At 47.7% G+C, this 14,345-nt stretch overlaps 1 protein-coding gene across 1 annotated transcript in view; it reads left to right on the top strand.

The window, feature by feature from the left end:
* mpp1 (MAGUK p55 scaffold protein 1) overlaps window positions 1-13,644 on the top strand; it is a 22,008-nt gene extending 8,364 nt beyond the window's left edge. Inside the window, exons 2-12 of the mRNA XM_061250002.1 lie at window positions 5,584-5,700; window positions 5,993-6,071; window positions 6,565-6,650; window positions 7,410-7,478; window positions 9,613-9,809; window positions 10,194-10,300; window positions 10,797-10,877; window positions 10,984-11,064; window positions 11,505-11,707; window positions 12,131-12,205; window positions 12,846-13,644. Of these exons, the coding sequence (XP_061105986.1) occupies window positions 5,584-5,700; window positions 5,993-6,071; window positions 6,565-6,650; window positions 7,410-7,478; window positions 9,613-9,809; window positions 10,194-10,300; window positions 10,797-10,877; window positions 10,984-11,064; window positions 11,505-11,707; window positions 12,131-12,205; window positions 12,846-13,022 (1,272 nt within the window). The 3' untranslated portion in view covers window positions 13,023-13,644. The remainder of the gene's footprint in view (window positions 1-5,583; window positions 5,701-5,992; window positions 6,072-6,564; window positions 6,651-7,409; window positions 7,479-9,612; window positions 9,810-10,193; window positions 10,301-10,796; window positions 10,878-10,983; window positions 11,065-11,504; window positions 11,708-12,130; window positions 12,206-12,845) is intronic.
* The last annotated feature ends 701 nt before the right edge of the window (window positions 13,645-14,345 follow it).

Below are 14,345 nucleotides of genomic sequence, written 5' to 3'. Positions count from 1 at the left end.
AAGAGCAGAAGTTGTTCTGAGACGCAGAAGCAGACCCGGCCGTGCCCCTGCCTGGTGTCCCCCCTGCAGGTCCTCTCAATAACGGCGAGGCCAGGTACGCGTGTGATATTTCCCACCTGTCTGGCTACTCCGCCAACTCCTTCCTGGAATGATTCTGTGAATTATTGTGTTTTGTAGCGACAGGTCGAGGGTGTGACATTCATCAGAGGATTTCAATGTAACACTGGGAGGCTAATTGCCACATCATCTCCTCACCAAAGCTGTGTGTGTGTGTGTGTGTGTGAGTGTATGTGTGTTTGAGTGTGTGTGTGTGTGTGTGTGTGTGTGTGAGTGTGTATGAGTGTATGAGTGTGTGTGTGTGTGTGTGTGTGTATGAGTGTGTGTGAGTGAGTGTGTGTGTGTGTGTGAGTGTGTGTGTGTGTATGAGTGTGTGTGAATGAGTGTGTGTGTGTGAGTGAGTGTGTGTGTGTGTGTATGAGTGTGTGTGTGTGTGAGTGAGTGTGTGAGTGAGTGTGTGAGTGTGTGAATGAGAAGCATCAATTGTACAGCACAGTGGAAGAAAGCATAATATAAATAAAGTCCATTTAAAATGGGACGATTCAGTAATTTTGCCGTAGCGTTGGAGTTGTGTTTATCGATTTGACATTTTATTTGATCTTAAGTATTGTGTTATCTTTGATGTTTTGTTCTGTTTTCACTGGTGTAAATGCTCAAAAAGGGCTTTACAGATAATGTTATTATATTATGCAGTAGTAATTTGTTATCCTCTGTGCAATAGCATTGGCATTGGGGCTGTGTTATTCTCTATGCAGCAGCGTTAGCATTGGGGCTGTGTTATCCACTATGCACTAGCATTAGCATTGGGGGTGTGTTCTCTTCACAATCGTATTAGCATTGGGGCTGTGTTATCCTCTAGGCAGTAGCATTAGGGCAGTGTTCCTTACTGACAATTCCAGCTTAAACCAGCCTAAAATGGTTTAAGCTGCATCTTCAACACTTTTGGCTGGCCAACCAGCTGTTCGCCAGCTGCCCAGCCTACATAGTCAGCTCTGACCACCACCTTAGCTACTCTACCAGCTTAACTATCTTAGTCCAGCCACAGACCAGCTTGGAGGAGCTAGAAGTGTGGAGAGCACAGCTTAAACCATCCTAAACCAGCGTCGGGCCCAGGCTGGTCCTGCCGGTGTGGTCAGCAGGGCTGCTCCTCGCCGGGGTGGTCAGCAGGGCTGCTCCACCTCGCTCTCAAGGGGTGAGCACTGAGGAGGGAAGCAGCGTCACTACACTGGGTTATTATTCTGCAGCTGGAGAGAGAGAGGGAGAGAGAGGGAGAGAGAGATAGGGAGAGGGGGGAGGGAGAGGGGGGAGGAGGGAGAGAGAGAGGGAGAGGGAGAGGGGGAGGGAGAGGGAGAGGGAGAGAGAGGGAGAGGGGGGAGAGAGAGGGAGAGAGAGAGGGAGAGAGAGGGAGAGGGGGGAGGAGGGAGAGAGAGAGGGAGAGGGAGAGGGAGAGAGGGGGGAGAGGGAGAGAGAGATAGGGAGAGGGGGGAGGAGGGGGGAGGGAGAGGGAGAAGAGAGAGAGAGGGAGAGGGGGGAGAGGGAGAGAGAGATAGGGAGAGGGGGGAGGAGGGGAGAGGGAGAAGAGAGGGAGAAGAGAGAGGGAGAGAGGGGGGAGAGAGAGAGGGGGAGGGAGAGGGAGAAGAGAGAGAGAGAGAGGGAGAGAGGAAGCAGGCTGTTTCCCTAGCTTCAGCAGTTCTCCAGCTTTATGGGGCTTGTTTTGCTGTCAGGACCGAGGGCGTGTCGAGGGCGTCTCTGCGTCTGAAACAAAGGCCCGGACTGTTCCGCTGGGGTGACCCGGACTGGACCCGGACTGTTCCGCTGGGGTGACCCGGCCTGGGCCGCCCTGCCTCACTCTGACCCACAAACAGGAGGAAAATAAGGGCTGATTACGCTCAGCACCAGAATACAGCCAGCTGCTTGTCCTCTTTCTGTTCCTGTGGGGGTGGGACGTGGGTGGGACGTGTAATTTAAGCTCTGCTGAAATGCGCTGTTTGTGTTACAGCTGTTTTTAAGCACTCCAGCTGCAGCTAGGCTCTCTTATCTCTGCGTAACAGATTCCATCATAAGAAATCAATAGGCTTCCGCATTGGTTTCCTGGGGTTGGGTCTTAAAGAAGTATCCCCCAAATTTATTTTCTATTTTTTTATGTACTGCGATTACTGCTGTGTTTTGGTTGCGAATTTGTGTGGATATACACAGTTGGTATATACTTAGTTTTTGGTGAAACCATGCATAACAAGATCTGTGGTCTGTGTGTGTGTGTGTGTGTGTGTGTGTGTGTGTGTGTGTGCGTATGTGCATACCTGTGTGATCCCATTATTGCTGGTAACCTGCTGAACTCTCTAGTGCATGCATCGCCCCAGGCTGTGTGTGTGTGTGTGTGTGTGTGTGTGTGTGTGTGTGAGAGTGAGAGTGAAAGTGAGAGTGAGTGAGTGTGTGACTGTGAGAGAGTGTGTCTGTGTGTAAGTGCGTGAGTGTGTGTGCCCGTTTTGAATCCTGAGGAGTGTGTGAGGAGTGTGTTTATGTGAGGAGTGTGTTTATGTGCAGAGGCTGTAGGCTGTGAGGCTGTAGAGCTGATTTAGGGTTTGGGGTGAAGCACGTGCTGTGTCACTGCGTCACTGTGGGGGAGGGGAGAGCTGAGCGCCAGCAGATCTCCGCAGAACACCAGCAGATCTCCACAGAACACCAGCAGATCTCCGCAGAACACCAGCAGATCTCCACAGAACACCAGCAGATCTCTGCAGAACAAGCGCATCATCACGCTCAGCCTATCCACTGCTGAGATTTCATATTTCCACCATTTTTCATTCATGAAATATAGGATTAATATAGGATTAGCCTAGGACCTAGGCCTCTGCTGATTGCAGCAACACAGCTGACATCCCAGGCCTGGAGTAAGAGTGGGACAATCTGCAAGGTTAGGATAACATGACCCAGGCCTGGACTAAGAGTGGGACAATCTGCAGGGTTAGGATAACATGACCCAGGCCTGGACTAAGAGTGGGACAATCTGCAGGGTTATGATAACATGATGCAAGTCTTGCCACTGTTTGTGTGTAGAAGGTTTCATTTGAGAAAAAGCGCAAAACTCCGTTTCATGAAGATAGATGCCATGAATAAAATGGAGATTCCAAAGACAGTCCTTATGTTGAGCACACTTTGCCATGTTTCATGAAACATTTCTGTACATATTGACACGTAATGTGTAAAATATTGATGTACAGTGCAGTGTGTGAACAGTGCTCTAGCATGTCCACGTGGCAGGCTGACTGTAGGATCGTTACAGACGTCTTTATACCGCCCCCCCGACACGGTTCACCTTGTGTGGATGAAAAGGCCCTAATATTAAAGGTGACAGTCTATAAAGACGCATTTTCACCTCATATTCAGTGTTTCATTCAAAATGCAATGTCCTGGAGTACAGAGTCAAAACAACAACAAAGATGTGTGTCACTGTCCTCATACTTACGGACTACACCGCATATGTACACAACGGCGATGTCATTTCAGACGGTGACACAGTCTTTCCTCGATGTGCCCTTGTGTCCGTGACCGAGGAGTAAACCCCCGGGCTGATCGGGGCTGCTGTTTGTAAATGTAATCGGGACGTTAATCTTTACGACGGGCGTGTTTTTTCATACCAATATTGTTCTTGGAATATAAGTGCCACCCTCAGGGCTGTACGTGGCAATCGTCCGTGGCGATTGTCCGTATCCATGGCGATTGTCCGTATCCATGGCAGCCTCACATTGTGCTCTCCAGCTCTTCCACCTCAGCTGTCACTACCTAATGAGCTGTTCAAAATGCGGAGTTAATCTTTAACTCTGAGCAGATGTCAATAGTGCAATTAAACTCAGATGCTCGGACACGGGAGAGAGGAGCTTCTGGCCTCGTCTGAAGACCGTTCCCAATGAAATGAAAGTCAAAGCTGAAATTAAACAATGCTTTGGTAAACAGGGAGCCAGATTGGGAGAATAAACTTCTATTATAAAGAGAGAAAAACAAAGCTGCAACTCCATACAAGTGGACACTGTGTAAGGACAAAGGCAAATCTGTCACAGTTCTGTCCTATTAATAATAAATAATCATTTTTATATTGTATCATCATTCCACAAACCCTCTGTTTCCGTAGGTCTGTAATATTTTACATCAATCTTTCAGTTTTCTAGCAATCCATAACCCTTCAGTCCAGTTATGTCCAGCACCAAAGAAAATAATAAAAATTGTCGCTACTTACTCAACGAGAGGTTTTCTGGAAGCTTCTGTGTATGTTTCACATTTTATTTTACTCAACTGAAACAATCAAGTTCTCCCTGGCAGTTGAGTTAAGTATACTATAACTCGCTAAATGAGTGATTTAAACTTATCTTGTACTCAGATTAGCTTAGATACTGTATATCTACTGTATAGGGGCGACATGGCTCAGGCAGTAAGAGCAGTCGTCTGGCAGTCGGAGGGTTGCCGGTTCGATCCCCTGCCCGGGCTGTGTCGAAGTGTCCCTGAGCGAGACACCTAACCCCTAAATGCTCCTGACGAGCTGGTTGGGGCCTTGCATGGCAGCCAATCGCCGTCGGTGTGTGAGTGTGTGTATGAATGGGTGAATGGAGAAGCATCAATTGTACAGCGCTTTGGATAAAGGCGCTATATGAATGCCTGCCATTTACCATTTACCATTTATATCTCCTCACTGACTTTTTCCTGGAGCTTATTGCTGATGTTAATCAGTGTGCCAGACCCGGTATCTGACTGATTACAGCCAGTGTCGATCGGTAGGTGGCAGAACAGTTTGTTTTGTACGCGTCAGTGTTTTGACGGTTGCGTTGTTCGCAGGCAGGAGTGCAGACTTGATTACTGACTGATAGTGGTTAAGGTAAATGACTGGGACACGCAAGGTCGGCGGTTCTAATCCCGGTGTAGCCACAATAAGATCGGCACAGCCGTTGGGCCCTTGAGCAGGGCCCTTAACCCTGCATTGCTCCAGGGGAGTATTGTCTCCTGCTTAGTCTAATCAACTGTACATCGCTCTGGATAAGAGCGTCTGCCAAATGCCAATAATGTAATGTAATGTAATAATGTAGTGTAGTGTAATGTAATGTAATGTAATGTAATGTAATAATGTAGTGTAGTGTAGTGTAGTGTAGTGTAATGTAATGTAATGTAATGTAATAATGTAGTGTAGTGTAGTGTAGTGTAGTGTAGTGTAATGTAATGTAATGTAATGTAATAATGTAGTGTAGTGTAGTGTAGTGTAATGTAATGTAATGTAATGTAATAATGTAGTGTAGTGTAGTGTAGTGATTACAGCCAGGGTACGTCAGGCCTGTAGGTGGCAGAACAGTTTGTGTTGTACCCGTCAGGGTTCTGGCGGTTGTGTTGTACGCGTCAGGGTTCTGAAGGTTGTGTTGCACGCATCAGGGTTCTGACGGTTGTGTTGTACGCATCAGGGTTCTGACGGTTGTGTTGTACGCGTCAGGGTTCTGACGGTTGTGTTGTACGCGTCAGGGTTCTGACGGTTGTGTTGTGTTGCAGGCCAGCGACGGGAAGGGTGACGGCGTCTACACAAACGGCAGCATCAAGATCATCAGCGGGCAGGACCTGTCCAAGATGCGCGAGGTGGCCTTCGAAAAGAACCCCTCTGAACCCATGGTAACAATCGCTGATACAGTTCACTTTCACTCAGTCTCTCTCTCTCAACCTGTTATAAGCACTCAGCCTACAGATCCCTCACTAAACATCACCATGAATATCATCAACACTCTTGATGGAAAAAATCTGATTTGCCAAATACACTGTAGTTTTGTTGTTGTACAGCCTCCATCTTGTTTCCTGATCCTCCATCTTGTTTCTTGATCCTCCATCTTGTTTCCTGATCCTCCATCTTGTTTCCTGATCCTCCATCTTGTTTCCTGATCCTCCATCTTGTCTCCTCTTGCTTCAGGGTGTGACCCTGAAAGTGAACGAGAAGCAGAAGTGCATGGTGGCCAGAATCCTGCATGGCGGTATGGTGCACAGACAAGGTACTGACCCTAAACCCAAACCCAAACCCAAACCCAAACCCGATCACACAGCAGGGCGGTGTATCGCAGAGCAGGAGGAGTGGGTTAGCTGGATAACTGTGCTGAGTAAAACCTGGAAACAGCTGCTGCATCAGTCCATGTTCCAGATGTTGGAGGGTTCCAGGTTTTACTCAGCACAGTTATCCAGCTAACTCAGTAATCCTGCTCTGTGATACAGGGCCCTGGAGTTTCCTCTTCTGGAAAAGAGATGCCATCTTCAGTCACTAATCCCTGTGTGTGTATATGATCTGTGTAATGTTGTGTGTGTGTGTGTGTGTGTGTGTGTGTATGATCTGTGTAATGTTGTGTGTGTGTGTGTGTGTGTGTGTGTGTAATGTTGTGTGTGTGTGTGTGTGTGTGTGTGTAATGTTGTGTGTGTGTGTGTGTGTGTGTGTGTGTGGATCTGTGTAATGTTGCGAGGGCGTTTTATGAGCGTTTCCTCTGCGTTTCCCAGGCTCTCTGCATGAAGGAGACGAGATTGCAGAGATCAATGGGGCGAGCGTGGCGAACCACACTGTGGACCAGCTCCAGAAGATTCTGGTGAGTCTGGGAACAGTCTGTTCTCACCTGTGGAGTCTCACCTGCACAGTCTCCCCCGTAGAGTCTCACCTGTAGAGTCGCACCGGTACAGTCTCCCCCGTAGAGTCTCCCCCGTAGTCTCACCTGCAGAGTCTCACCTGTAGAGTCTCACCTGCACAGTCTCCCCCGTAGAGTCTCACCTGCACAGTCTCCCCCGTAGAGTCTCACCTGTAGAGTCTCCCCCATAGAGTCTCCCCCATAGAGTCTCACCTGTAGAGTCTCCCCCGTAGAGTCGCACCTGTACAGCCTGTCACCTGCAGAGTCAAACATATTTAAGAATAATCCACAGACGGCTGCAGTATATGAGGGCTGCCCAACCGTGCTCCTGGAACATCAACCTACTGGACAGGATTCAGTCCAACAATAATAAAGCGCACCTCATTCCACAACTAGAGCTCTCATTGAGCTGCAGATTAGCGGAATCAGGTTTACCAGATTAGTCCTAGCGTTATGGAGTTTCATTTGCTTGGCTTTGGTGCTAGATCAGAATATTCAAAGATGGAATAATTTATCTAAATGAAATGTCAGATTTCTATGTACTGTACAGAAATGATATGCTTTGCTGGTTACATTAAAGCTGATGTACTTAGTAATACCATAACATGACATAACATAAGGTAATGTACAGGCCATTCAGCCCAGCAATGCTCACCTTTTCCGTCCCCTGCACCTGTAATGCACTGTGCTGCTACACTGTTGGTTTTCTCTAATCTTTTGCAGAAAGACACGCACGGGGTCGTGACCATGAAGATCATCCCCAAACAACAAAGTCGCGCTCTCGTGTGTGAGGTAATTACACACACTGCTCTCCTGTGTGGAGCTATTTTAACGCCGTTCATTTGTGTACTTGTAAATAAGAATACTAAAAATCTTTTTTTTTTAAATTTACTAAATATTACAAATGCATTTTTTTTAAGTTTACAACTGAATGGCATTAAAATAACTCCATTCTCCTGGAGCGTTACAGTAGCACAAGTGTATTCCCTTTCAGATATGATTGGCTGTGCTACTTTTTTAAATTAATTATACTAAACTGCATGGATTTACTGTATGACTAAAAATTCTAATACAGGGGAGAACCTAGTTTACAGAACTGTCAAAAAAACGAAACCAGCAAACAAAAAACACCACACAGACCGGCCTGGAGGACTGGAGTTGTCTCCTTTTTTTAATCCAACTCCGTCATGCAGCGCGAAACCTGACACCAGGAGGCCTGTAGACCTCCTGTGCCAAACGGTTACCATCACAGCTCTCAAAGCAGCAGTGGGTGACGCCTTATTTTACCGCTTGTTAATAACATGGTACTTACTGGGAAAATACCAGGTAGTTATTAGGTAAACAGGAGCACCGTTGTATGGCCTACACGTTGTTTACAGTGTACTACGCTGAAACGAGCCGTAAAACACAGTTACATAGTACTTACATACGGTACTTACTTTGTTTCATATTACTTACCACTAAAATCAAAGCAGTTACTGAATAATTACACTACTAGCTGTGTATTTACCCAGTAAATACGAGGTAATTAACAGGCTGTAAAATAAAGCGTTACCCAACACAGTGCACTTTCTACCGACATGACATAAGCCAGCGCTACTGAACTCCACGTCTTGCGGGCCGCAGTGTCTGCAGGTATTTGCTTCAACCGTGCACTACACCATCTGATTTAACTCATTATTTTACCTGCTTGGTTCAGATAATACGCTAGTTAATGAAATCAGGTGGTATAGCGTACGGTTGAAGCAAATGCCTGCAGACGTGGAGTTGAGTAGCGCTGAAATAAGCTCGAACGGGACGTGTGTGCCCTGTGTTTCTGCTTCACGGCTATCCTTAATTAAACCAAATCTGTTCCCTGTCAGGCCCGTCCTGCTCTAAGCCAATGAGAGACACAGGTGACTATTCAATCAGTAGACACTAGTCGTAGTTTCCATAGCCCATTATCTCTTAGATTTGCACATCTGACTCGAAACACATAGAGAATGTGTTCGGTCCTGCCATCTGCTGGTCATACTGTGTTATAGCAAGCCTGGTCACGGTTCAGTTAATTAACCTATTGCTAATTCATCACCAACACAATGCTGCTTACAGTGTGCTAATAATATCCTACATTCTGATCAGAATCACATTTGATTAGTAGGTGCTATTGTTAACATAGTTCAATAAAATATTATATTTAAGACCAAAGACTGAAGCATTTCAATTAAATATGCTTCAAATATATCATGGGAATATTTTTGAGCACATTTTTAGCCTATAAAGTCCGTCTGTAATTGCAGAAAAATGTGAATACATTTGAACGGTGTGGTAAGCGATGGCAGTGTTTTTAAGTCTTTCGGATATTGTTTTCAATACGGTCATTGTAATAATAACAATGACGTTTCTGTTGGAGCGATATTCCCCTTTTCTCCAAACCTTTCCTCTGGAGGCAGGGGATGCCCTTTTACAGTGACGGATCTGAGTCACTGTAACTCCAGTGGAAAAGTTTGTCCGTGTGATCCTGCTAAACAGGAAACCAAACCGGCTGGTTCTCCTCATTTCATATTGGATTTTTCACAGTAGCTAAGATAAATGGTTACTTATCGCGATTTTACATCCAATTTGGAAGCTTCCTCCTATCTTACCATTGATTTAGATACTGCCTAACATTATAAATGTTAATAATCATGATTTAGTGAGTAGATAATATCTTAACAAATGTGGCTACTTGCACTCAGTGCATATTAGCTGCCCGAAATAGAGGGCGGTATTGTAGACTTTGACATTGCGAAACATCCGGCCTGTTAAATTCCAGAACACTGCAAAATGCGTCAATTTCCAGCGCTCGATTGGGCGCCGGACGTCTCTGCAGCCCAGAAGTGTGTTCATGTGTTCAGGTGCATGTGTTCAGGTGCGTGTGTTCAGGTGCGCTCCGTTTTCTCCACAGATGTACGTGAGAGCGCAGTTTGACTACGAACCCATGAAGGATGACCTCATTCCGTGTAAGGAGGCGGGGCTGAAGTTCAAAACGGGCGACATCATTCAGATCATCAACAAGCAGGACCCCAACTGGTGGCAGGGGAGGGTGGAGAGCTCCGAAGCCGACTACGCCGGACTCATCCCCTCCCCCGAGCTACAGGAATGGTACGTTCCAGCACAGATACCTGCTGAGGAAAACAAGCATGGGCTGCACCAACTTGATCACATTACAGGGGTGTTCAGTATCATTTACAGCAGGCTGTGTCTCGGCCATGGGCTTTGCAGCATCCTTAGCCCCTGTGTCTGTGGGTGGGAGACCCTGTTATTTCACAGGAAGTCAGTAATCCACTAAACTGAGCTCACTTCCTGTGGCTGAAGTTTTCTACAGCATTACTTCTTACTCACTCTCCCCCCCCCCCCCCCACCCATCTCTCTCGCCCTCCTTTCCTCCTTCCCCCTCCCCCTCCCCCTCTCCTTATCTCCTCCCTCCCCCTCCCCCTCTCTCTACCCATCTTTCTCCCTCCCTCCCCCTCTCCCCCTCTCTCTCAGGCGTGTGGCCAGTAAACCCAAGTCCACTGCAGCAGGCGGCCAGTCCTGCAGCCCGTTTGGAAAGAAGAAGAAATGCAAAGACAAGTACCTGGCCAAACACAGCTCCAGTGAGTCCGCCCTCCTGTGTGCGGGACTTTAGAGAGCGCTGTTCTGTGTGGACTTTAGAGAGCGCTGTCCTGTGTGGACTTTAGAGAGCGCTGTCCTGTGTGGACTTTAGAGAGCGCTGTCCTGTGTGGACTTTAGAGAGCGCTGTCCTGTGTGGACTTTAGCTTCGGCTGTAAACGACGTGTAGCACATAAGACAATGCTACTGTAAACGTCTATGTTATGCCCTTAACCCTGCATTGCTCCAGGGGAGGATTGTCTCCTGCTTAGTCGAATCAACTGTACATCGCTCTGGATAAGAGCGTCTGCCAAATGCCAATATTGTAATATACATTAGTATACTAGGAAATCACCAATAATCTATTGTTGAAGGGCAATTTGGCAATAGCCTCTATATATTACTAATCAACCTGCTAAAGATGGCAGACAGATATATAAACCTGTAAAGCGCTGTGGCATTTCCCTGCTCCTCAGCTTGTGTAACTAAATGTCCCCCCAGTTTTTGACCAGCTGGATGTGATCTCGTATGAAGAGGTGGTGCAGCTCCCCGCCTTCAGCAGAAAAACCCTGGTGCTGATCGGTGAGTTCAGTCCCGCGGACGACACGCTAGCATGACGCGCACACGTATGACACACGTATGACACACACGTGACACACGCCTCACACGCCTCCCCCGGTTTGCGCAGGTGCCCCTGGGGTGGGGAGGAGATACATCAAAAGCGCCCTGCTGACCAAATACCCCGAGAAGTTCGCCTATCCTACCTCACGTAAGTGTGGCTTTTCCCAGAGCCCTACACCCACTGAAGACTCCAGCTACAGTAAGACCCGGGCCCTGTCTCACAGAGCAGGATGACTGAGCCTGATAACTCAGTAAAACCTCCAACAGCTATTGTTTTTACTTCAGTCCATGTTCCAGATTTGGGCGGGTGTCTGGATTTTACTCAGTGCAGCTGTCCAGCTAACTCAGTAATCCTGCTTTTAGTGGAACAGGCCCCAGTTGGGATGGCAAGCTGGTCTATAGCCGGTAAGCGGGTGGCCAAGTTGGTGGATTAGCTGACTGTGAAAAACACCTGCCTAAACTGGTCACGCTGGTTTAAGATGGATTTCAGCATGACAGTTCAGAAACATACAGAAAGGGGCCTCTGGGTGGCGGTAACGTGAGTTTGTTCCCCTGGGCGGCGGTAACGTGAGTTTGTGCCCCTGGCAGACACGACGAGGCAGCCCAAGAGAGACGAGGAGGACGGAAAGGACTACTTCTTCATCTCCAACGAGCTCATGACCAAGTGCATCACGGAGAACCAGCTGCTGGAGTACGGCAGCTTCGGGGGGAACATGTTCGGCACCAAGCTGGACACCATCTGGAAGATCCACGAGGAGGGGAAGATGGCCCTGCTGGACGTGGAGCCTCAGGTAGGCCCAGGGTCGAGCGCCAGACCACAGACACGTCAGGACTGAGGTTACACCTTCCCCACATCCACACAGTGTACTGAAACGGACGTACAGCTTGAGGAAACGCCTATGGAAGTTCAGGAACAGACTGTTGATTCATCAGGTTAGGTGTGTTCCTGCCCTTGACCAAGGCACTGGAGCTACACTGTGGCTGCCCGCTAAGTAACTGCTCCCAAGTAACTAGTAACTCGGACTAGTAATACAAGAAATTACTCATAAATTATATCTTATCTGACATGCAGTTCACAACTAGTCACTGAACATTGCCGTTTTTCACAAGTGAATTATAAATGTTATTTCCATGGTGGTAATACGATGTAATATTATCCAGCCTATTCCTTGATTTTATTCCTTTATTAACTGAGGCGTTTCACTCTCCTCCAGACTCTGAAACTGGTTCGGACCGCAGAGTTTGCACCCCTCGTGGTGTTCATCGCCCCCACCGACACGGCGCCTCAGGTGAGTCTACGTGTCAACAAACATCTTCATCAATACGGTGTTCTGCATGTAACACTTTCATTCATGTAACCTTATGTAGTTAAGTAGTAGCGGTGCTCATGTATTTGTACATCATTAACCCATGTTAGCAACAGTAGTTAATGCCAATTCCTTATTGTAAAGCAGGGACACTCAAACTTACCCAGAGAGGGCCGGAGTAGGTGCAGACTTCAGGGTTCAAACCAAGCAGCTACACACCTGATTCTACTAATCAAGGTCCTTAGCTAAAATGGTTGATGAGTAGAATCGGGCGTGTAGCTGCTGGGTTTGAACAGAGGTCTGTACCCACACCGGCCCTTTCTGAATAACATCGAGTGTGTCTGCACCACACCACCTGATCTCACAGATGACTGTACTTCCTGGGCCAAGCAGGTAAAATAACGGGTGAAATCAGGTGGCCTAGCGCACGGTCGGAGCGAGTGCCTGCAGTGGCACGGTTGTAACGTGTTTTTGTGTGGCACGGCTGTAACGGGTTTTTGCGTGGCACGGCTGTAACAGGTTTTCGCGTGGCACGGTTGTAACGGGTTTTTGCGTGGCGCGGCTGTAACTGGTTTTTGTGTGGCACGGTTGTAACGGGTTTTTGCGTGTCGCCCTCCTGCAGTCCGCGTCGCTGCAGTCCATCCAGAAGGAGTCGGACGACATCCTGGCCGCGTACGGGCACAGCTTCGACCTGGTGCTGGTGAACAACGACGTGGACGAGAGCGTGAAGGCGGTGGAGGAAGCCATCGAGCACGTGACCTCCACCCCGCAGTGGGTGCCCGTGTCCTGGGTGTACTGACCTCCACGTGGACCCCCCCCCCCCGCCTCCTCTCTGGTGCAATACACCCCCCTCCCTCCCCAAACCAGACCCAAGAATGCGCAGAGTCATCTTCCCAGTGACAGCCATTTTAATGTCGAAATGTCACCGAGAAGTTCCGCACCTTATACATCAACACTCCGATCACACTCGAGCAATACCTAGGTTATGCGTTTTATTTTCGATATGCATTCTCCATTGTTGAACTCGACAGCACGTTGGTAAATGTTGAGCCGAAAAGCTTTAAGTGTTGAAGATTCATTTCATCCACGTTGTTATCATACCGATGTATTTCCCACCAAGTAAAGACATGATTGTTGCTATGCCAGCAATGCAATGAGGACCACTACTGTGAAATGAATACTAGTACGACAGGGATCCACCCTCCTTCACGATGGCCCGTGGGTTCTGCCATGGTGAAGGAACACGCCATAATATCCGTTGTAAATAAGAATTTGATCAAATGATCTGAAAATACAGGGGACAAATGTATGTCAACTAACCCACTTCATCTGTCTAAAAAACAACTGAAACAGTAACGAAACATACCTCATGTCTGACTGCAAGGCACTTTTAGACTTTATTAAAAAGCTCCCTTAACGCAGACGGTTCCGTGTCATTCATGCGTCTGAAGTGCTCTTCCTTTGCAAAAACGCCCTGAAGGAAACCGGTCAGGACACATCTCCTGTCCCCGACGTTCAGAACACAAACACTGGTCACCACGGTTACCACGGTTACCTCAGAAATGCTGAGGACGTTCCCAGGGGTCAAACCTTGAACCCAGAGGATACAGTATTCCTCTAATTACATTACATTTTTGGCATTTGGCAGACGCTCTTATCCAGAGCGACGTACAGTTGATTAGACTAAGCAGGAGACAATCCTCCCCTGAAGCAATGCAGGGTTAAGGGCCTTGCTCAAGGGCCGAACGGCTTATTGTGGCTACACCAGGATTAGAACCACTGACCTTGCGTGTCCCAGTCATTTACCTTAACCATTACGCTACAGGCCGCCTCTCCCATTAAAAATAAAGATTTAGATCTTCAAAGCAGATGGATTAGCGAAAAACATGATTCATGGCAAATGCTTTACCAAGTTCGAACACCAGTGAGTTTCTCCACAAGATATGAAAAGATAATTTACCAGATTATTTTTCACCCACACACACACACGGGAGGTCTGAGGGCAACATTAAGGAGGTAAGTGCAGTCACCTGGCAGTGGAAAGGTTGCCAGTTTCATCTGCACCCTGGGTATCAAATGGTCCCTGAGCCCAACTCCCAACGTGCTGGTTGATGCCTCGCAT

The sequence above is a fragment of the Conger conger genome, chromosome 7 (genome assembly GCF_963514075.1).
Source record: "Conger conger chromosome 7, fConCon1.1, whole genome shotgun sequence".
In the NCBI taxonomy this organism is placed as follows: domain Eukaryota; kingdom Metazoa; phylum Chordata; class Actinopteri; order Anguilliformes; family Congridae; genus Conger; species Conger conger.
Note: the sequence above shows the minus strand (reverse complement) of the source record. Positions and strands in the feature narration are given on the sequence as shown.